The 24,831-nt window shown below is 34.0% G+C and overlaps 1 protein-coding gene across 4 annotated transcripts in view; it reads left to right on the top strand.

Annotated features, from left to right (window-relative positions):
- The window catches only part of USP47 (ubiquitin specific peptidase 47), a 122,201-nt gene that overhangs the window by 82,007 nt on the left and 15,363 nt on the right, over positions 1 to 24,831 (top strand). For all 4 annotated transcript variants that reach the window (XM_027115375.1, XM_027115374.1, XM_027115377.1 and 1 more), the window contains 11 exons: positions 7,192 to 7,287; positions 7,373 to 7,525; positions 9,906 to 10,073; positions 12,020 to 12,151; positions 12,595 to 12,671; positions 13,261 to 13,316; positions 15,355 to 15,467; positions 16,488 to 16,592; positions 19,048 to 19,255; positions 21,477 to 21,592; positions 23,617 to 23,736. In XM_027115375.1, coding sequence (XP_026971176.1) covers positions 7,192 to 7,287; positions 7,373 to 7,525; positions 9,906 to 10,073; positions 12,020 to 12,151; positions 12,595 to 12,671; positions 13,261 to 13,316; positions 15,355 to 15,467; positions 16,488 to 16,592; positions 19,048 to 19,255; positions 21,477 to 21,592; positions 23,617 to 23,736 — 1,344 coding nt within the window. The remainder of the gene's footprint in view (positions 1 to 7,191; positions 7,288 to 7,372; positions 7,526 to 9,905; positions 10,074 to 12,019; positions 12,152 to 12,594; positions 12,672 to 13,260; positions 13,317 to 15,354; positions 15,468 to 16,487; positions 16,593 to 19,047; positions 19,256 to 21,476; positions 21,593 to 23,616; positions 23,737 to 24,831) is intronic.

Genomic DNA, 24,831 nt, shown 5'->3' with positions numbered 1-24,831 from the left:
AAGTGAAATTAAAAATACAATACCATTTATAGTTGTGGGGCAAAAAAAGCCTTAGGTGTAAACCTAACAAAATATGTACTGGACTTATGTGCTGGAAACTATAAATTCTGAAAAGAATATTTAAGTAAAGGGAGAGACATACTGTCCTCATTGATTGGAATATTCACATGGTAAAGATGTAGATTCTCCCCCAAATTGTATAATTTTAATGAAATTCCTTTCAAAATCTGAGAAGATTTTTCAAGCTCATTCTAAAAAAAATAGCTAGAATAGCTAAGAGAATTTTGGAAAAAGAATAAAGTAGGAGAAATCAGTCTCCTTGATCTCAAGACTTATTATATAGCTACAGTAATCAGGACTGTATGGTATTGGAGGAATAGACAAATAGACCAGTGGAACATAATAGAAAACCCAGAACTAGATCCATATAAACATGCCCAGCTGATTTTTTTTAGAATTGCACAGTGCAATTCAATTCAGCAAGGATGGTCTTTTAAACAAATGATGTTAAAACCATTGGGAATTCATATATACAAAAATGAACCTTTACTTAAACCTTACAGCTTGTAAAAAAATTAACTCAAAATGGATCATAGACTTAAAAAAAATGTAAAGTTGCAAACTTTTAGAAATAAAACACGGGAAAAAATCCTCTAGAAAAAGGGTTAAGCAGTGAATTCTTAGACTTGATACCAAAAAGTGCAATCCACAAAGGGAAAAATTGACAAGTTGTATCTCAACAAAATTTTAAAACACTTGTTCTTTGAAAGCCCATGTGATGAAGGTAAGAGAAGCTACAGACTGGGAGAACATATTTGGAAACCCCATATCTGACAAAGGACTAGTATCTAGAATACATAAAGACGTCTCAAAACACAATAGTAAAAAATGGTAACAGTCCATTTAGACAGTTGGCAAAAGACATAAACAACATTTCATGTAAGAGGATATGCAGATATCAAATAAATACAGGAACAGATGTTCAACATCACTAGGGAAATGCAAATTCAAACCATAATGAAGATAACACTCTCTACCAACAGAATGGCTAAAATAAAAAATAATGGCAGCACAAAAAGCTGACAACAGTGTGGAGGAACTGGATCACTCACGTTTTTGGTGGGAATGTGAAAAGTTACAGGCAGTTTCTCATAAAACTAAACATGAAATTATCATAACCTCCAGCAATTGTACTCTTGGTTATTTATCCCAGAGAAACAAAAACTTATCAAATATTCATAATGTCTTTATTTTTAATATTCTGTAACTGGAATCAACCCAGATGTCCTTCAACAAGTAAATGGTTTAACACACTGTGGTACAAACGAACCATAGAATACTACTTAACAATAAAAAGGGACAAACTACCGATACACACAGAAACTTGAATGAATCTCCAGGGAATTATGCTGAGTGACAAAAACCAATCTCAAAAGGTTACATATGGTTCCATTTATATAACATTCTTGATAAAACAAAATTTTAGAACTGGGAGATGGATTAATTATTGCCAGAGCTTGTAGATTAGTTGGCACCAGGGGAAGGATGGGTAGGTGGTTACTATAAAAGGACAACATGAGGGATCCTTGTGGTGTAGGAACTGTTCAGTCTCTTGACTATGGTGGTGGATATATAAGCCTATACAGGTAATAAAATTGTAAAGAACTTACTACACACACATAGACAGACAAATGAGTACACTGAAACTGAGAAAATTGGAATAAGATTGGTGGGTTATATCAATGTCAGTATCCTGATTGTGATATTATACTATAGTTTTGCAAAATGTTATCAAATGGAGAATGGCAAAGTGTACAGGAGGCTCTGTATTATTTCTTATAATTGTATGTGAATCATCAGTTATCACAACAATTGCAATTAAAAGTAGATGGCTTAAGTAAAAGTAGAGTTCTTTCCCTAGTTTAAAAGAGAAAACTATATGTTCTGGGAAAGATAGTTGACTCTCTGTAAGGAAGACATGTAACTGTATTTCAATAGCACAGAATTGCTAAGTCGAAATCAGTTAGAAAATAGTTATCAGTAGTGGTTCTAATTTATCTTCCATAGTTCAGTCTGAAAAGTAAAGCATTATATTTTAGCAACCATTTCTTCATTCAAGCCGAAGTAGATGTTGAATGATGGAGAAAGAATTATATATATAAGTTAAGAGTAAAAATAAGTGAGAGGATTTATATACCATTCCTTGGTTCTATCTTTTGATTGCACTGTACCTAGATTTTCTGTATTTCTTACTCAGAGAACTAAGGATGTAAGACTTCTCTATGTTCTATTCTGAACGCTGGAGATCAGGGTCTAAAAAACTCTGCACAATTACACTTTGTATAATATATAAGGAGGTGTAAGCTCTAGAAAATAAAACTATTATCTTCACTCTGGAATGATGAAAAACAATCACAGTCAACCCAAAGCTAGTTTGGAAACATGACACAAGAATAACATACTCAAGAGGACAGCTCATGGTAAGCAGTATAGTTTTTTTGTGTGTATTAATAATGGCATAATGTTTATTATATTTTCCATTTTTATGATCCATAACTTATTTTTTTGTTATCTAAAATATAGTTTGGCATGATTTTTAGTTATCTTGTACATCACATTAAGTGAAGACAAATGTATATAACCACATTAGCCCATAATTTACATAATTGTTGAATGAATAGATGAATTGAAGCTAATTTTTATGACTGAATAATTTTATTTATAATTATTCTGGGGTCAACTTTTAAAAAAATGAATAAGAAGCTGAAGAAAATTATTAATATAGCTTTAACTGTTTTCTAAATCTAAAGGAAAATGGTGGCTACCTCAATCTGCATATCTCCACATATCCTCCCAAAACCATAGGCTAGAAGGAACACAAATGAAACCCAACTAACCCATACTTTCTGGATTGCTAGGAGACAATGACATGAACTTCAGATTACCTGAAAGTAGCAAAATTATCAAGTGCCAGTGGAGCTTCCACTACTGCTGCAAGTCTGTATATGTGGAGAGTATGAAGTGGGATGCTTTAGAGACTATGAAACAGAAGAGAGGGGACTGGAAGACTTAAACAAAATGAAGACAGAATCACCCTCAAAAAGAGAAAGTACAACAGTATGTGCCAAAATAGTGAACACAGACTGGGACTTGGTAGTTTATAGTACCAGCTACCAGGAAGGAGTTTTAGAGCGTGTAGTAACTTAGGAAGTGGCAGCCTTAGAGGAATTTTGCTTCTAGAGAAGGAGATAAACAGAGAAGGGGTGATGCCACTGAGTCCTAGCAGTGAGGAGAAAACAAGAAGAAGAAAAATAAAGTGTTCTGCAAAGTGAAAGAAGACACCAACCTCTTTTCCCCCATTACCCATTCAAGAAATTACACTTCACTAAGTTGACAGAAGGTACTCACAAACTAAAGAACGCTGTCCACAAAATGAGTAAGGGAAAAATCAAACTTACACAGCAGCAGTGTTGGAAGAAAACAGAAAATATGTATTAAATCATTTCAGCTGATGAAAATCTATACACACACAACCTCAAAACCTTAGAAAAATAACCACAAAGTAGCATACTGTAACACAGTACTCTAGACTAAGTTAAGTATTCTCAAGCAAGCAGAACAGAACTTGGTATCCAAAAATTTAAGGAGAGAAATGGATTAAAGAAAAAACCAAGCAAACAAGAAATGCAATGCAAGCTGATCAAACTCAGGAAGGAAATTTAAAAAAAGACAAGACTACATTAGAAATGAAGAATTAATTATAAAATGCTCAAGAGAAAATAGAATGGAATGAAAATCTAAGGAAGAACATAGAATGAAAATGAGATAAAGAAGTAAAAATTAGGATCTCAGAGCAAGTGATGGAAAGGAAAGGCTGGCAAAGGAGGTCCAACATAATTGGGATCTGTGAAGAATAAAAATAACTCAGTAGAACAAAACTTATAAACTATAATCCAGGAACACTTTCTGGAAATAGGGGAAATTTAAATCTACCTTTTGAAGGACGCACCACTGTACCTAGAAAAATGGACCTGGAATGATCAACTGAGACATATTTTAGTAAACTGCTAAACTTGAAAGACAAATGGGGCTGGCATCATACTTTTGAAGAGCAACATGCAAATCATGGCAATAGAATGGCAATTTCAAGAAAATCAAGAAAAAGTACAGGCCAAGGATTTGCTATCCAGCCAAGTTCTTCTTCAGTTATTATTGCAATAGAAAATCAACTTTTGAATATTGAAGAACTCATAGACCATTGTATCCATAAGCCTTCTTGAGGAGATTGTTGGAGGATGATCTCCATCCACCCAAGAGACCACTGGGGAAGCTTCAGCAAAAGGACCGTGAGCATTTAATATACTAAATTGTAGAATTAAGGACTAAATAAAACAAGGGTGGGGACATGGAAAAAAGAAAGTATGAAATGTTACATGTTAAACAACGTACAGAGAATACCATTCTTAAAAAAGGAAGAGAGTGAGAAGGGAAAGTAGAATGAGATCATAGACTTAAATAGGTGGGAGACCAAGGCTATCATTTAAAATCGGCCGACCAGACACTAAAAGCTTAAGTAAGGAAAAGGAAGGATTAAGGGCACTAACAAAAGTACATATAAATGCACTAGAAAAAAATTACTAACCTTCCTAAATACCAAAAGAAAATGTAAAAAATAGCAAAAACACCATGTAGAAAAAGAAACACAGTAAATATTACTTAATAGAGTAATTAAAATATACAATAGTGACTGAGATGAAACAAAACATCAGTCATATTAAATATGGATGGGCTTAAATTGCCTATTAAAGGCAAAAGATTTTCAGGTTGGCTTATAAAACAAACATTATATTAAAATTTGGTTTAAACAAGAATCCAATAGTGGATGCTAAACTAAGGTGGAAAGTTCTTTAAAGCATAGTAGTTTTGTATGGTCTCCAAGTGTCTCCTTACAAATTGCTTATTAGCCACAAGAGGAAAAAAATAATAACCACATAGTGAAAAAACTGGGCAACACCTTGACCACGTGATTGAAGTTAATATCACCAGTAAGGATGTTAGGGACATCTTGCCCTTTGACTGTGATACCCTTAGAAGAACACATCATTACTTACTTACATTAGTCTAGTAAGGAATGCATAACCTGAATCTAAGGAACATCAGACAAACCCAAATTGCAGAACATTTTTATAAAATAACTGGCCTCTTCAAAATTGTTAATGTTATGAAAGAAAGGCTTTGAAACTGTACCCGACAAAATGAATCTGAAGAGGCAGACAGCCAAATGCAGTCTGTTTTCCTGGATTTGATTCTGTACTGGATGGGGAGAAATACTATAAAGGACATTACTAGGATAATAACAGACAGACATAATAATGACAGAATTGGAATATAAACTGACACAAGTACTTTACCAATATTAAATTTTCCTGAGTTTGATAGCTCTTCTGTTTATGTAAGAATATGTTTTTTCTTAAAAAGTCACATTGAAGTATTAAGAGGAAAAGCATGTATGAACCTACTCTCAAGTGGTTCGGAAAAACACATAATGTGCGTGTGGGTGGGAGAATGATAAAGCAAGGTAGCAAAATGTTAAAAGTTGGTGTGTCTAAGTAAAACGTTTAAGGGAATTTTCTTTAAACTTTTCTCCGGGTTTAAAAGAAGAAGAAGAAAAAAAAAAAGATAGCTCTGGCTGTGAACTATAAGCCAGAGATCAATACGTACATATAGCTTAGTTTAGTAAAGTAGAATTTGAGTTACATAATGTTCTCACTCTCCCTTTACCCTCCCCCTGCTTTTTGAAGATATTGAGTGTTTTAACAGTTCAGTAATCCATTCGGAAAGCTCAGCTGATTTGGTATCAGTCTGTGTTAAGCTATAGATGTGATTGCTCTTAAAGCTTTTACCTCTCATGTTTTTAAAGAATTTGCCTTTTTCGTACTTAAAAATATGGGAAAAAATCCCCAAAAAATCGTTTTCTAAATGTGTCCTTTCCTATGACCTCCTGTAAAACACTTGATTATGTGGAGAAAAGCCAGCTACTTGGTCCCCCTCCCTACCCCTTTGGTTCTTCTTGTGTTCTGAGGACCAAATAGGAGATGGATGAAGTTAGAAGCATTTTGTATATTTTTTCATATTTTTTATCTTATTCCAAAATAAGCTATACAAAGCAATATGTGGATAGTAGTTTCTGTATGCTTTGCTAGCTGTTTTACAACTAAGTCCATTTTGCTAGATCAAGCTCCCTTATCTTTTGAGGAACAACTTGTTCTATATCAAAAATTTTTTGAAGATACTTTGTCTTAATGATTCCAATTCTTCTTCTTTATATGTAATAAATATTGTCGGTAGTTCTACTTAGACCATGTCTGAGGAAAAGAGATGACATCAAATGAAATTGTGCAATCCAATCTTGTATGTTGTATCAACTAAAATTTTTTAATTGTGAAAAATCAATGATGAAAAATTACAATAAAAATTTTATGCCTACTGATTCTTCAACAATATTCATACTGGTTTCTTCTGTCTTAAAGCTGTATGGAGAAAAGAGAGCTACATGGTTCCACTAGGTGAACAATCCAGCATCTCTCATACGTTTTCAAATGGAGCAGTAGCTGACAAGCAGTGAGAAGGTTGCACAGTGGTTTTCAGTCTTTATAATTAGTGCAGTGGTAGCTTACTGACTGACCCTAAATGTAGGGGTTAAGGATAATTATTAGATTTTTTAATGTACAAATAGTGTAAATTCTTCAGAGTGCTAGGTTGTTAAATGTGCAGTTTAAAATTGTCTCCTTTTACAAGAAGGATGCAATGACACATGCAACTGCTTTTCTAAGAAGTATGGAATTACTTTTTAATCTAAAGACTGAGGATTTCTATTAGATTATTTAACCAAAAATCACAACATAAAGTCTATGAAAATTAGGTAGAAATGACTAACTGATGTGCAACACTAGGAAATGTAGAGCTCATACAGAATGAAATAAAGTAATTTTTTGCTAAGTGTTTATAATGATAACATCATTTTGCTGTTGATACTTTTTTTCCGCCTTTTTGCATTTTGAATTCCTAATTTTCTTGCTGTTCTACATATAAGTATTTTGGTAATTGCAGTGTTTTTATATTCAGGGCTTTGTCGTTAACATTATAATACTTTACAATAATTATAAAACAATTTTTTTTTTTTCTAACTAGGAGGAAGCATTGCATGCATTTATTCAGCCAGAGATCCTGGATGGCCCAAATCAATATTTTTGTGAACGTTGTAAGAAGAAGTGTGATGCACGAAAGGTAGATGCCATTTAGAAATTAATACTTAATTATCTGAGATAATATTCAATATTCAATAGATTCCCCCCCACACTTTTTTTTTTAGGGTCTTCGGTTTTTGCATTTCCCTTATCTGCTGACCTTACAACTGAAAAGATTTGATTTTGATTATACAACCATGCACAGGATTAAATTGAATGATCGGATGACATTTCCCGAGGAACTAGACATGAGTACATTTATTGATGTTGAAGATGAGGTGAATACTTATAAATTATACTTCAGATATTCTTCTTTGATCAGAGTAACTTGTGATATTCTTTGAAATGACAAAAAGGATATTAAATTCTGGAATTATTTCTTTAATTTGTGTGATAATCTTACGTTTCATAACTTTCTTAGTTATTGAAACATACCAGTCTAGAGATGGGCTGCACTTGTGTTTCTGGCACATGATAAACACAGAACAGATATATTGAATGAACGAGCAAACTGGGTAGTATGGCCTTAATTTCTTGTTTTGTCTTAGTGTCTTTTTCAAGCATTAAGGTTTCTGGGTTATTCTCCCTTAAGGTTTACCAGCTCTTAAATTGGCTAGGTTAGAAAGCTAGGTAATAAAGGTATTTTTCTGTGTTTCTTTTTTAATTAGTTTTATTTTTAAATTAAAACTTCTAAAATAAAAAATTTAAAACTATTTAAATATAGTTTGAGAATGGAACTTTGAGGGCACACATAAAGCTCATTAATTTCTTCCGCTCATTGACCTCCCCCAATTATCTGGTTCCTCTATCCTTATCCAGTAAAAGATTCATAATGTCCCACTCTGTTCTCTTGGAAACTCTTCTGATTTAATTATTGGGAATATTTACAGTGACTTAACATAGTTGTTACAGAGTGATAAATCTTTCTTATTCTCAAAACTGCCATGAAGTATTTTTTTCTGATTGGAATTCATCACAATAGTTAAAAATACCTTTTCCCAGAGGCTTAAAAATAATTTTAAACATTCTCAAGTTTTATTTATGCTCTTAAGTACTAAATGGCAAATGTTTTCTGAGCCTCACTTTCCTTGTCTGTAAAGTAAGGATGATAATTGCTTTTCATAGCTTTTATAAGATGAGATTGCCTTAAAGTAAATGTTCATTGAATGATACCTGTGACCAGGTAACATTCTCTGAAAGGTTTAATTTGAAATAATATCTCAAACACCTGTGCTTAAGCTAGGAAGTCTGTCCAAAGTATACCAAACTTTCAAGGGAGATTCCTACTCAGAGATGAGTATTAAATGGGTTTTCTGTATATTCCTAATGTATTTCTTACAAAGGGAAGTCTTTTCCAGGGGAAGAAAACTGAGATACAAAGTTTGACCAGAACTTTTAGGAAGTTTTAGGTCCATTTTTTGGAAGAAGAGAAGATGTTCTGGCTTAGTTAAAAGGAGTTTCAGGGATGATCTCTTTGGACTTTGTGTAGAATTCTCAAGTTGGTTTTCACCTCCATTTTTCCTTGAACCAAACTTTCTTGAGGGATGAAGACTGTATGTTAGGTGCAGTTCTTACAACAAAATTCTTGGCAAGAAGTTGGTACTTACTACATATTGCTTGGTTAATTCAAGAACTTATAGGCAATGCCTTAAACATATCAAGTGCCTACATCTTAGAGAAGAATTTTCAAACTCTGTATCTAAAATATTAAAGGAGGGGCTTCCCTGGTGGCGCAGTGGTTAAGAATCTGCCTGCCAATGCAGGGGACACAGGTTCAAGCCCTGATCCGGGAAGATTGATCCCACATGCCACGGAGCAACTAAGCCTGTGTGCCACTACTACTGAGCCCACGTGCCATAACTACTGAAGCCTGCACACCTAGAGCCCATGCTCTGCAACAAGAGAGAAACCTGCGCACCTCAACGAAAAGTAGACCCCGCTCGCCGCAACTAGAGAAAGCCTGCGCGCAGCAATGAAGACCCAACACAGCCAAAAATAAATAAATAAGTTTTTAAAATAAAATAAAATACTAAAGGAAAAGGGAGGAAAGAGTTGTTTGAGGATTTCTAGGAAGAATTCTTTAAATTTGTCTGAAAGGGATTTAAAAATCATAAAAGCATGGAAAAGTATTATTTACTGTTGTTACATTTCCACCTCCTTTAACTGGAATATAAAGTTCTTGAGGATAGATACAGTGTCTTGTTTTTCTTTCTAATTGTCTGTAATACCTAGCATAGTGATAAACTGAATTGACCTTTTTGTTCAAGAAAGGAGATGATATTCTTTTGGGATTTGAGAACAACAGAAGCTCATTTTGGAGCATAAGTTCTCTGCTTTTATGGTTTTGATGAAAGAAATGATAATTTTATATAGTTACTTTGCAGCTGTAAACATAAATGGGGTTTAATAGAATTCTGAAACACTAATTTGTTGTATTAGAATTTTAAGGTTGTTAATAGAAATGCTTTTAAAATACACTTTTGTTTAATTTTATTTAAGGTCTCACTTTTTAAGAGAAAATAAATTTGCTTAAAGTAGAATAAGTATTTTTATTAACAATAGCATCATAAATTATGTGGAAAAGCAGCATATAGATTGAAAGGTTTATATTTTCCCTTTATTTAGCTTATAATTGTAAGATAATTATGTTTTATTAAGAAATCTCCTCAGACTGAAAGTTGCACTGACAGTGGAGCAGAAAATGAAGGCAGTTGTCACAGTGATCAAATGAGCAATGATTTCTCCAATGATGATGGTGTTGATGAAGGGATCTGCCTTGAAAGCAATAGTGGAACTGAAAAGATTCCAAAACCTGGGCTTGAAAAGGTACTTTTTGTAATTTGTGGTTTTTAGTTGAAAGAGAGAGTAAGGTAATCTCTGAGCTGCTATATAATTATCTTTAAAAGAAATTTAATTGCTATTATTTTTATGCATATATGTGGTCATAATTAAACTTTAGAAAAAAACTACTTACAGGTGGGAGCATTAATTTCTGAGAGGCTGAACTATACCGCTGAAGCAAGCTGAGTGGTGGTGTGGAAAGGGTACTGGTAGTGAGGAAACCACTTCATTTTGCCTTTAAAGTAGCAGCAAGCCTCTAAATCTTATATCAGAGTTTTCTCATATTGCAAAACGAAGGCATTAGACTAGATCTGTTAATTTAAAAAATTCTGGCTATGGGACCTTTCCTGAAACAATAAGAGAACTAATCTTTTTTAGGTAGGGGACCCCTCAGTTTTCCTCCCCTCCCCATGACAGCCCTTAAGGGACTTCAAAAAATGATACAATTCCATGGATTATCATTTGAAAACTACAAGACTGGATAATATCTAGGATAGAATTTTTTTGTTACTAGGTCAGTGATTTTTAAGATTTTGGCAAACCATTTCTTTAATGGTTTTTTATCAAATGGTTCTTTATCAAACCATTTCTTTAATGGTTTTATCAAACCATTCTATCAAACCATCAAATGGTTCTTTATCAAAACCATTTCTTTAATGGTTTTATCAAACCATTCTAAAGCAAATTTGTATAATTTGCTTTATTGAGGGGAGAATTACAGATCAGATGTCTTGAGCATGGTGTGAATAATGAATCACCAGTGTGAAGACTGATCACTAGCTCAAGTCTTACAGAGTCGTATTAAATATAGGGGTTTTTTAAGGCAGTATTTAAGAATGGAGTTTCACTTGCATAAATCTGTTTTTAGATCAAGACCATTATTCTCACCACCATTACCACTACCCTTTACCTTTTAAAATTATCTGTTTCTTTCAGGGCAGACAGATGAGGTGTGAATTGCTGTGATGAATAATATAGTGGATACATTATAACTTAGTGTAAAGAACATTGCATTCAAACAAGGGTTGGAAAACTGTGGCTCAAGAGCTAAATCCAACCCCCAACCTGTTTTTCTATATAGACAATTATGTCTATCTTTTTTTTTTTGTTTTCCTTATCTTATTCCACTGGATAGGATTTCCCATACAGTGTTGAATAGGAGTGGTGAGAGAGGACGCTCTTGCCTTATTCCCAATCTCAGGAGGAAAGTATTCAGTCTTTCGCCATTAAGTATGATATTGGGTCTAGATTTTTTATAGATGTTCTTTATCAATTTGAGGAGGTTCCTCTCTTCCTAGTTTGTTGAGAGTCTTTGTCATGAATGGGTTTGGATTTTGTCAAATGTTGTTTCTGGGTTCAGTTGGTAAGATCATGTAACTTTTCTTCTTTAGCGTGGTTTACATAGGTTGATTTTCTAATGTTGAACCAGCTTTGCATACCTGAGAGATATCAAATCAATAGATCACTGTATCACAGATATTACATAAATAAATTAGAAGATGTTCAAAATAATTATATACCTTAGCTCTTTTATAAAGGAAGTGGAATCTTATTTGAAATTTTAAAAATGTTATTTGGGATTTATTGATTTTGATGTGCATATCAGAACGGTCTCATGTTTAACACCTCTTTGTAAAATTTCAGACTGTTATTTTCTTTTTACATTAATATATAAATTTGTATTTCAGTTATACATTGTTCTAGAGGTTATAGCATAATTAAAATGTGAAGGAATACACTGAATGAAACTTGTGGTATATAAAAATTATGTGAATTACCATTTTAATGATCTTAGAGAAAAGTTGACTTGCCATAAATACAGAGGACAACTAACATGTTAGTTCCCTGTGTTTTAGTAGAGAATAGGAAATATACAAATTAGGGTTTTGTGTTTTTCCTCTGTGCTGAGTTACTTTTATTCTTTTCTTTAGAATTCTTTGATCTATGAGCTCTTCTCGGTTATGGTTCATTCAGGGAGTGCTGCTGGTGGTCATTACTATGCTTGTATAAAGTCATTCAGTGATGAGCAGTGGTACAGCTTCAATGATCAACATGTCAGCAGGGTAAGGAGGGATTTTTTAAGATTATTATTCTGAAAGACAGGAGTAGGGATGTTTCTCATCAACAGCAGGGTTTATTAAAAATGAGAGACTCAGTCTGTCCGTTGAAGCATACCAAATCATTAAGACATACCAGATGTCATTCTTTTGTTTTTGTTTTCAGTAAATTTCCTTTGTTTCTTTATTTTGTTTTATTTTGGGCTTGCTGAGTGTTTGCAGAGCTAGACTCCCAGTTTTCTTCTTGCCCTGAGCCTTCACGTGGGCTGTCTATTTAAGAGCACTGGAAAAGATTGGCCATTAGTAGCCACTGATTATGATTACATTTTGTGAACTGTTATCTGTGTGGTCCATTTAACTCTGAGGTTAAAACTTGGGTTACATGTTGACATAAAGGTAATGGTGTTATAGATCTTACCAAAAAAGTAAGTAATGTTACAACTTTTTAGATAACACAAGAGGACATTAAGAAAACACATGGTGGATCTTCAGGAAGCAGAGGCTATTACTCCAGTGCTTTTGCAAGGTAAATAACTTCCTAAGTTTTTCTGTTTATAAATTAGAATTATTTACAGCTTTTCAACATTTTTTTATCACTAAAAAGGTTTAACCCAAGGGTCAACAAACTATAGCCTATGGGCCAAATTCAGCCTGCCTTCAGTTTTTGGAAATAAAGTGTTATTGGAACACCATCATACTCATTTGTTTAAATACTGTATGTTGATCTTTTCCCACACAACAGCAGAGTTAAGTAGTTTTAGCACACAGAATAGCTCACAAAGCCTATGACTTTTACTATCTGGCCCTTTTCCAGAGAAAAATTGCTGACTCCTGACTTACCTGTAGTACTCATTCTAGGACAAAGGTTTTTTGAAGATTTTACTACGTTACCAAGAAAAGATACAGGATTTTCTCATAAATATGTCGGTAAAAGCAAAGTAGTCTCCTTTTTTTCAAGAACGTTTAAATCTGAACCTGTACAAGAACAGCTACATGATTTTCTAATTGTTTGAAACAACAAAAAAACTACTATTTAAAATAAATATTTGATGCTAGGAAATGGAATCTTTACAATCTACTTTTTGTCCCTATTAATCTTTTTTATATTTTACTAGCTCCACAAATGCATATATGCTGATATATAGACTGAAGGACCCAGCAAGAAATGCAAGTATGTTGACATATAGTTACTTGATTTTAGTCTGTGTTATAAACCAGTTTTTTTGCAAGTTTTATAAACCCAGATAACTACTTTTAAATGATAGGACAATTAAATTTTTTTAATGTGTGGAAGAATTAATTATAAAGACTGTTATGAGATAATACCAACTGGTAAAAGCACTTGGAAAAAAGTTGAACTATTTTTTAATACACTAAGAGACAAAACTTACTCTGCATTGCGTACGTTGGATATTTATTTGCAGTAAGATTGTATTATATGTAGTTTGGTGCAGTGATGATAGTCTCCAGATCTGTGTAGCAGCCATAACTCACCATCTGCATGTCCCAGAACAAGTTATTTAACTTTTCTAAGTCTTACTTTCCACACATGTAAAATGGGAATAATTATAGTATTTTATAGGATTATTATAAAAAATTAAATGAGATAAAACTTTAAGCATTTAGTGTCATACTAGAGTTAAACATCTTTGCTTATTTGCTTAAAAAGCAAGTAAAGTTTTATGAGTCGAGTATGCATCCTTTATTAGATTTTAATTTTATTAGGAATCCTAAAAATAATCCTGTATACAAAGCATGTGGATTTGCCTTTTTTTTTCCTTTCATAACTGCTACTTTAAAAAATTACAGTTCCTGTGTTTTCTTGGTAACTCTGATCGTGACTGAGATAGTATTTGCACATAGGTGTATAAAGCATGTGTGTGTGTTTGTGTGTGTGTGTGTGCATACGATATATACACAGGTGATGTGTTTGCTCATATTCTTTTCACAATTAATATAATCATTGTCTTTGATTTCAATATATTTCCTTTGTTTAGAACCTACTATACTATGAGTAAATCTATTTTAAGCAGTCTGATGTTTTTGTTTACATTTTCGTAAACTCTCATCAGATTGTGAATTCAGTTGGTGCAAGGCTTAGGACTTATTTATCTTTTCACCAATGATATAATACAGGGTCTGTCATATAGAGGCTGTTCAATAATTTACTGTGTAATTATAGGAAAGAAAAAAGGAAATTATAATAAGTCATTTCAGAACAGAGATTTCAGAGTAGAAGTATTCATTCTACTTTACACATAATGAAACTATACCCTAAAGAGTAATTTGTCCAAGGTCATAGCTACCTGGAGGCAGAGCGAGGTTTCTAGTTTGTGTATCCTCTGTGACACCCAGCATTCCAGATATTTCATGTAGTACAGTAACTCAGCTTTCTTTTATCCGCTCCCCACAGCTCTAGTTTTGTGGTGAAGCACCAAGGGGCACTGTATGTATGATATGGAATATTTTTTAAATTGGAGCTCATTTCTGTAAACAGTGGATTTTTACCTTCCACAGAGGCATGATTTTTTTAAAATATAAATTGTTCTCCCTGTTTAATGCCTAACAATCATTGGCTTTATTAAACAGTGTTATAGTCTCATACTGTCACTTCGAATACTTTGAGTTACATATGAAGTTCTTTGATTAGAAGGCAGCTAAAAGACTACTTTGAGAACAAAGGAAAGAGAATCATATTAGTGAATAATAATAAACAAATAAATACCATTTGTAGTAGTAGAGCATCAACAGTATTTATTACATTTCCTTATATCCCAGGTAATAACTCTATGTGGTAAGGTGCTGTTAATAAGCTGAAGAAACCAAGGTCTGGAGAAGTAAACTTGCCCAGGGTTATACAATTTGATGGTGATAGCACTATTTGAAATCAGAAGTGCTTTTATTTTCAAGTTTAAGGGAGGCTTTTTCATTCTAAAAATCTTAATTTACATACCAGAGTTGTCTGGAGCCAAGAGGTATACAGATAAAGATACGGCTTTTTTGAGACCTAACCATGTGTCATTATCAACTGCCTCTTCACCCTTGTCTGGAAGAAGCTCATGTTCCAAGTTGAAAGATTGATGTAATTGGGATATATTTTGATAACAGCTATAGTAGAAGTGTATACTCTGGGAACATAGTAGAACAAAATTAAATAAAGGAAGCTCAGTCTCAGTGGCACTGTTTTACCCTGTTTTTACTATTAATAGAATTTCTAGAAGTAGATGAATATCCAGAACATATTAAAAATTTGGTGCAGAGAGAGAGAGAATTGGAAGAACAAGAAAAGAGGCAACGAGAAATTGAGCGCAATACATGCAAGGTTAGATTTCCTAATTTTACTTTTAATTAAAAAGTGCTATTGAACTTTGCTTAACTGCAGTTCTCATCACTGACTCATTGGGTTGATTCTGTAGATAGTTATGCCATCATGATCATTAAACAGTATAACCAACTATATTACTGAGGTAAAATGATTTCATTTTATGCATAAAAAACCAGTAACATGGGCTTCCCTGGTGGCGCAGTGGTTGGGGGTCTGCCTGCCAATGCAGGGGATGTGGGTTCGATCCCTGGTCCGGGAAGATCCCACATGCCACGGAGCAGCTGGGCCCATGCACCATGGCTGCTGCGCCTGTGCTCTGGAGCCGGTGAGCCACAACTGCTTAGCCCATGTGCCGCAGCTGCTGGGACCCGCGTGCCTACGGCCTGTGCTCTGCAGCAGGAGAGGCCACCGCAGTGAGAAGCCTGCATGCAGCAGCAAAGACCCAATGCAGCCAAAAATAAATTTATTAAAAAAAACCAAAAAACCAGTAACATAGTGATAATGCTCAGTGCTGCTGAGGTTACAGTGAGATGAACATTGTAACATTCTGCTACAAGTATAAATTGATAAAACCTTTCTTCCTAGAATTTGAGTAGGATTTATCAAGAGCCTTAAGCAAATTCATATTCTTTTATATAATTCTCCTAAGAAAATATTACCTAATGAGATAGTGACAGATGTGGTAAAAATTTTGACCACAAGGACATTCTCCACAGTATTTTCCAAATTACAGAAAAATTGGAAACAACTTGAATATATATCAGTAGGAGAGTGATTACATAAATTGTGATACATGCTTATAAAGAAACATACAGTTGTTAAAATTAATGATTTTGAATTTTTTTATAACATGAGACAGTATCAATTATTAAGTGAGATAGCTAGACGGAGAATGATCCCAATTATGTTTTTTTTTAATTATAATATTTTTGACTATTAGGAAAGAATACTGTCTACAAAAGAAGTAAGTTCGATTTATGACCTGTTGAGTTAATGATGATATTTTACATTTTCTAGATAAAATTATTCTGTTTGCATCCTGTGAAACAAGTGATGATGGAAAATAAATTGGAGGTTCATAAGGATAAGACATTAAAGGAAGCAGTAGAAATGGCTTATAAGGTATGTTTAATTGCACTGTTGGCATTTAATTATTGATATTTTACGTAACAGCATTAACATTTTCCCAAGTTTTTATTATAGTCAGTAGTAATATAAGCACTTGCAGTAGCTTTGATAGCCCACTTAAATCCTATGTCTCTTAAAGAGTATAGTTTACACCTCTTCTCTGGAATGTGGTCCATTGCTTTTGAGAACTTTCTCACTCCAAAAGCCAGTTAAAGCTTTCTAAAACTCAGAAATAGAATTAGAAACAAAAATATTTATTTATTCTTTATATTCATTTAGCAGATATTTATTGAGTGTCTGCTATATGATGCATTAGAGAACTTGAGTGAACAAGACCACATGAGGTGTTAGAGGTACCAGAGTGAGCAAAACAGGCTCACTGCCTTCTTGGAGTTTACAATCCCACTGGGGAAAAAAACAGACAAAAAATATTTAAACACCACAGTTTTCAAATATCTTATTAGATGCCATAAAGTAATTCAATAGTATATTAAGGTTATTTAATCTGAGACTTAAACCATGAGGAGACAGCTGTGCAAGAAGTTGGGGAAGAGTACTTTAAGTAGAGGTAACAGCATGTGTAAAAACTGAGGTGAGGAAGTACATGATTAAGAAGCTGAAAAAAGGCGCATTGTGTTTAGATCATCTTGATTGAGAATAGAGGCACATAAAATGAAATTAAAGGCTGTGTAAGAATAGAAGTTTGCATTTTATTCTAAGAATAATGCAAATTTATAAGTTGGTTTTGAAAGGCAAATAGAAAAAGAAGCATTCTTTAACCGGATTATTCTAAATGTCATCTGTTATACTTGACAGAATTTTTTGCCCTTTCCATGTAAACATTAACATCATTTGACTAAAGTTAAACAGTCATTACCTAGAGAAAAAATTGCATACTACGTCATTTCATTTATAATTATATGTAGAACCAATGAAAGAAGTAAAAATAATTCACAAGATAGCTGGCATTGTTTCTCAAAGTGTGATCCAGCACAACCTGCACCAGAATCACATTCCTATTAAAAAACAAATTCCTGCAAATGAATCTGAACTTATGTTTTGGCACCTGGGATTATGCATTTTAAACAGGTACCTCAAGTGGTTTTTAGACACACACAGTTTGAGAACTTGTATTGTGTACCTGGTCTTTCATAGCACTTTATCAGTACTGAAAATTTACATTTGTGTGACTATTTTAATTAATTAATGTCCCTCACTAAACCGTAAGCACTTACAAGGGTGAAGAGTATTCTGGTTTTGTTCACAGTTGCATTTCCACTACTTTTGCCTGGTAAACAGGAGAGTCAAAATTGGAGGGGGAAAAAAAAAATTGGATGGGTATGTGAATGAATAAATGAATGAACAAATAATAAAATGGATGAATGGCTCTGGGTTTACCTGATTAAAGTAAAAATCCGTTAAACATAATGGTGGACTGCAAGCAAAACAATAGTGAAACCAAATTAAACTAAAATGGAGAAAATGTCTTTAAACAGTTTTACACAGTAAGGTCAATCAGTGATAGCACTAAGGGTAGTTTATATTCCATCAGTTTTTAATGTAGGAAGAAAAAATCTTGTCTTAAAAAATAGAAAGTTTAATTTCACAAATGTAAAGAGTGAAATAGAAAAGAGAAATAAATCGATCTTATATAAGAAAAATAAAGCTCCATTTGTGGGAAGTGAGGGATGGAGGAGTAGAGGGCAATGGGGACATACCAAGGCTTACAGTAATGCTTTCTTTAAAGTTGTAATCACAAACCTCAGATGAGTATTGAATACTTCTAAGCAATCCTACTATGTTTCTCCAGGAGGTTCAACTCCCACTTAAAGTGATGTTGCATCCAGGGTATGCCATCTACTAGTGACATGTACTAGAGGGAAAATTTTTGACAGAAATTCCTGTGCCCAATTTGTTGGTGTTCCGGAGGCTAAGATTGAAAGGGATGGTTCAGAGAGGAGTCGGGTAGCACTTGGGAGACAGAAGCTATGACCTTTGTGGTGTCTCTACAAGGCATGCTATCCTCCCTTGCTTAGGGAGATCGTTACTAGATACGTTAATTACCAGTTTTTCTCCAAATTGTATTAAGATAACAAAAGATGCATGTTCTAGTTGGTTGTTTTCCCCTCATGTTTCCAGCTGACTGGTTATAAAGCAATAGCTTACAGTGCATTAATTTTGAGTACATCTAAAGTTTAGAATGTTAACTTTTGTAAAAACAAAAAAGTCTTTAAAATATGTTAGTGCATAGGTCGTATAATTTGAGGGATAATGAACTATGGTTATTTTAAAATACCCTTTAAGTCGTGCCTTTGAGCTTTGATGCAAATCATAAATATATGGATTTTATTGTTTGTTAGGACCTATTGTTAGTACAGTTACACATCAGACTAAAATATCAATACTATATATTTCTTTTTCTTTTTCTTCGGATGTTATATTCTTTTAGATGATGGATTTAGAAGAGGTGATACCTATGGATTGCTGTCGTCTTGTTAAATATGATGAGTTTCATGATTATCTTGAACGATCATATGAAGGAGAAGAAGATACACCAATGGGACTTTTACTGGGTGGAGTCAAGTCAACATACATGTTTGATCTGCTGTTGGAGACAAGAAGACCCGATCAGGTTTTCCAGTCTTACAAACCCGGAGGTAAGGAATTTCATGGTATTCTGAGTTGTAAAGGACTTAGAATATTCATAAGAAAGTTTTTGTTTGTAGAAATTATTTTTAAATTTTTTACATGTTCTTAAAATGTAGAATAATTCTGATAGGTTGGGAAGTAGTCAGCAACAAACCTGGAATTAAGTTCTAGATTACTTTCCAAAAAGCTATACACAAAATTTAAGAAACAAACAACAAAACTACTGGCTTATAGTCTTCAGTGGGATTTTTTTTTCTTCTCCAGTACTAAATCGTCCTCCCTCCCTACCTCTGCGCCTGCCCCAGCCTCTCTCTTTTTATAGAGAAGACCCTGGTATATTCCCATAAAGTCTCAGAAGTAGAGTCTCTTTTTCAGGGTCTCCTTGAAGACCTTATTATGGTTATGGTTTCATAACTCAAATTCTGTTCTTCTGTGGATCTTATACACCTCCTTTTTATGAAAGCTCTTCTTTCCAAAGTAGATTAAGTGTGGTATTCTTTCAAGAGCTCCTTTAGTCAGACTCCGCTGTCTCTGTAAAGAGTCCCTTTGGAGCATTTTCTTGCAGATTTTTTGTTTTTTTTTTGTTTTTTGCCTGCGTTGGGTCTTCGTTGCTACGCGCAGGCTTTCTCTAGTTGTGGCAAGTGGGGGCTACTCATCATTGCGTTGCGTGGGCTTCTCATGGCAGTGGCTTCCCTTGTTGCAGAACACAGCCTCTAGGTATGTGAGCTTCAGTAGTTGTGGCACGCGGGCTCAGTAGTTGTGGCTTGTGGGCTCTAGAGCGCAGGCTCAGTTGTGGCGCACAGGCTTAGTTGCTCTGCGGCATGTGGGATCTTCCTGGACCAGGGATCAAACCCATGTCCCCTGCAGTGGCAGGCGGATTCTTAACCTCTGCACCACCAAGGAAGTGTCTGCAGATTATTTTTGAACTAGACTGTAAAAACTATGATAAAAATATAACATGGGTCAGCAAAAAACCCACTTTTTAAAAAGAGAATTCTAAATGTCATTGTGGATTGTAAACCTTGTAATCTCCTTTATTCATTAATAATCAAGACTTTAGCAGAATGTTTATTCAGATTTAGATTAGTAACATTTGGGGGAAAATGGAGTATTGACATATACTACATATAAGAGATTAAAACAGTTAAGCTGGAGAATAACTATCTACTAAATCCAATGTTTGAAGATCATTTATTTTTCTGGTGACTAAAAGTTAAGTTATATAATGATCTCCTGAAAATAGGAGAGGAGAAGATGGCTTTAAATTGTAACATGGGGACTTCCCTGATGGCACAGTGGTTAAGAATCTGCCTGCCAGTGCAGGGGACACAGGTTTGATCCCTGGTGCAGGAAGATCCCACGTGCCATGGAGCAACTAAGCCCATGTGCCACAACTACTGAGCCTGTGCTCTAGAGCCCGCAGGCCACAAGTACTGAGCCCGCATGCTGCATCTACTGAAGCCTGCATGCCTAGAGCCCATACACCGCAACAAGAGAAGCCACTGCAATGAGAAGCCCACGCACAGCAACAAAGAGTAGCCCCCGCTCACCACAACTACAGAAAAGCCCGCGAGCAGCAGCGAAGACCCAATGCAGCCAAATAAATAAAATAAAATAAAATAATAAGTAAATAAATTGTAACATGAAGAATTTAAGTCAGAAAACAAACATGTAATCCAAAGGGTTTCTGCTGAAATTTCCATAGGATATAGAGAATATTATTTTGAGGAGAAGTCGTCTTTGATTATGAACAAGGTCTTGAATTGTTTAATGAAGGTTGTCAAAAGCAAGTAGGGCTGCTATGTCCCCTTTAGTATTTGTTGTGCATTCTCTAGTTATTTACATTTATTTAGTGTTGTGGTTTTGGTCTGTATTTTGCAACTTTGGGTATGTACTTTTAATATGCTTGATAAATTTGGCAGTGGTGTTAATGTTTTATAAGGAAACAAAGCAATTATTTTTAAAAGTCACATTTTGACTTTTGTCATTTTTTAAAGAGATCTATAAGAACTTTTTTATTAGCTTCATTTTTTATTTCTTTATATATATTTGTAATGTGATAAATTGTGAAAGTTTTAACATGTATAACATATACATCTACCATCTTGATAATTAGAAAAATATTTTCTTTGCCATCTATTAGAAACACATTTAGAATGCATTGCTCATGTGAAATACCTTTTAAAAAATAACCTCCAATTGGGTTTTTATGTTTTTCCAATGGGACAGAAGTGATGGTGAAGGTTCATGTTGTTGATCTAAAGGCAGAATCTGTAGCTGCTCCTATCACTGTTCGAGCTTACTTAAATCAAACAGTTACAGAGTTCAAACAGCTTATTTCAAAGGTAAGTTTTAAAATTGGTCAATGAATATTTTTAAGTACCTGCTGTGTACAAAGCACTATGTGATAGTTACAAGATGTAGGAACCAATATTTACCTCAAGGAGCCAGTATTTATAGCTAGGAGACAACTGTGGTTAGGAGAGAACGATGCTGCATATGGAAGAAACAGATTGACTTAAGCGTGGAGGTAAGGAGTGTGAAGCAAGTGCACATAGCAATGATATGTGTGCTTGGCTGGATCATTGTAAAGTACGTGCCTGGAAAACAAGTTCACTTTATCTCATGGAGGGTTTTTAAATGTAAACTCAAAAGTTTGGGCCCTGTTTAACGTAAACAGTAGGAAGTAGGTTGGTTATTTTTCTAAGTACAGCAGTGGTATGATGAGAGCTCTGCTATAGCGTGGTAATTCTGGCAACACTAGACTAGTGTTCCCAGTGGACTGAGGGAGGACTCAGGAACATAGATGAGGAGGTTGTTGAAATAATTCAGATGAAGGCGTTATGACCAGAAATGAGAGAAGTGGCGATTGTAAGAATGAATATATAAATAGAATTGGCAGCACTTGTGATTGGTAAACATTGGAGCAAGGCAGGAGCACAGAAGACCTAAGGAGTTTCACTCTTGGGTAACCAGAAAGACAGTGATAGATGAATAGAAGTAGAAGAGAAAGGTGATGAATCAAATATTAGCCACATTATGTGAGTTAGTGGTAAATAGCATAGGCTCATTCAGAATTTTTGAACTGGAAAAATACGATGACGAAACATTCACATTTCCTTAGACAAAAAAACTATTCCACTCTAGAGAAATGGTTATTATCCTTTCAGGGGTCTTGTACACTATAGAACATTGAGCACACAAACATAGGCAAAATTAACCCCAGGTTAAGATTCCCTTGGTGTGGTCGAAATTGTTCAGAAATCGCAAGTCAAGGAACTTCCAGTTTCCATTCATTCATTTTATGGTAGTATTGTCTTTTATCTCATCTGGGGTTTTTTAATGCCTATTTTAACAGGGTTGTTGTGAACATGAACAAAACAAATAAATGCTCTTTTTGTGGGAAAAAAAATTGTAAAGTATTATATAGAAGTTCGTTTTTAATTATTTTTATGTTTGAAAAAAATGACTTCCAACAATTTGCCAAAGTAATAATTGGAGGAAACAAATCATACTGTGAAGTCATAGTTTATGATTAAATTACTTATAAAAAGACAGCATTAGTGTAACTGCTCTGTATTACAGTTTAATCTAGAATATGAGCACTGAGGTAGTACAAAAGAAACACATGCATTTCCTTCCCTGAAGAAGCTGATAATTTTGTTGGGGAAAAATGTGTCTAAGAATAAAGACAGTGAGAAAACAGCATGCCAAGAAATATAGTGTTTAAAGTATAACAAGGATGCCTGAGAATTAGTTATCATTAGCTGTAAAACAAATCATGTTTTATAAAATATAAATTATTTTTATCTGCTCATTTCATGAGAAATTTATAAAATAACACCAAAAATTTAGGACATAAGAATTTTAGAAAACTTTAAAATTTACCTACTAATTTAATCTCATTTTACACAGAAGAAAATTGATTTAGTAAAAAAAGTATTCACAACTATTCACAGAATACAGAAGAACTCATCCAAAGTCAAGAAGTTAAACAGGTGTTGGTTTGACATCAGTTCTCAAAGTCAGTTACTCAGTTTCTTTGGAATCAAATCACCTCGTTTACTTCATGAGTTTGGGAGAAATAGAACTTTCAGTGAAAAATTGTTACTTTTAAAATAGTTTCAGAGCATACATTTATAAGTGATACTCTGTTTTCCTAATTTACATCATAATTAATGGATGGGACTAATAATTTTTCCCATAGATTCTTTAAAAATTTGTAAACCTCTACTAAGATTATTTTTCTCTTAATTTTCTTTCTGCTATTTTTAAGAAGAACTCAGCAGTGTCTCATTTTCCCATATTTCCAAGTCAAGCAGAATTATTCTTGAAAGAGCACTTTTTAATTAAATTACTTTCATTATAGGCCATCTATTTACCTGCTGAAACAATGAGAATAGTGCTGGAACGCTGCTACAATGATTTGCGTCTTCTCACTGTGCCCAGTAAAACCCTGAAAGCTGAAGGGTTTTTTAGAAGTAACAAGGTATGTCTTTTATTTTTTCATGACTATTTTCTATGCTGCCACTCACCATCTGTCTGAAATTTACTTTTTGGGTTCTCACATCCTCCCAATAATTACCCTCCTTTTGTAGTCAGGTCACATCTTGCTTCTCTGTCTTCTCAGTCAGTCTTGCTGGCTCTCGTCTTTGCCTTGTTCATGCACCGCCCCTCCTGGAGTGTTTCCCCCTCTTACTACAGTTTGTTTCAAGCCCAAGATTAGTCCTCCTTCTTTGGTGGAGCCTTCATGACTAGTTCTGGTCACAATGATTATGTTCTCTGAATTTTGTTCATTCTTGAGCTTCTCCCATAAAGCAGTACTTCATGGTGAAAGTCTGAAGCATGCCTAGTGTGGAGAAAATTACTATCTTGGATTCACCCCACATTATTCCCTTTTCCTACTCATTTATCTCTGTAAGAAAAGAGAAAGTTCATGTTGATCTCTTTGTTTTATCTCTTGATATCATTATGTGTTCCATCATTTATCATTTTTCCTATGTTTTTATTCCTAATGCCTTTGGTTTACTCTGGATAAATTGTATCAAATTTTCCTCATTTGCTGTCTTTCTTATTTATCACCATTTCCAGTCTCATTCATCTTAGGGCAGTTTGGTCTTTTATCATATTTAGCCTCTTTGTTTTTTTTTTTTTTAGTATTTTATTAATTCTGATGTGTAATTTTTATTCACCCCTAGTTTCTTCCAGTACTTCTGTGTGGTGTTTGTGTGTAACATTAAAATCGCCAATCCACCCTAATACTGTTTTAGGGTAAGGAGTGGGAGGGATCTAACTTTATTTTTTTCTTTAAATAGTTAGCTGATAGTCCTGATTTATAACATTTATTGAATAATAATCTTTTTATGCAAAATTCAAAATACTACTCATAATTGCCTGATTTATGTATATGCATTTCATTTTTTTAATTTATTGTGGAAAATTTCAAACATATGCAGAAGTGCATGAATAGTGTAATGAACCCTTATGTACGTATCACCCAGCTTCTATAATTATCAAGTCTTGTTCATGTATATTTAACTAGCTACTTCCCCCAGATTATTTGAAAAACATTCCCAGCATCATA

Source organism: Aethalodelphis obliquidens, unplaced genomic scaffold, assembly GCF_003676395.1.
Source record: "Aethalodelphis obliquidens isolate GAN/ISIS:26980383/991018 unplaced genomic scaffold, ASM367639v1 scaffold14, whole genome shotgun sequence".
NCBI lineage: Eukaryota > Metazoa > Chordata > Mammalia > Artiodactyla > Delphinidae > Aethalodelphis > Aethalodelphis obliquidens.
Note: the sequence above shows the minus strand (reverse complement) of the source record. Positions and strands in the feature narration are given on the sequence as shown.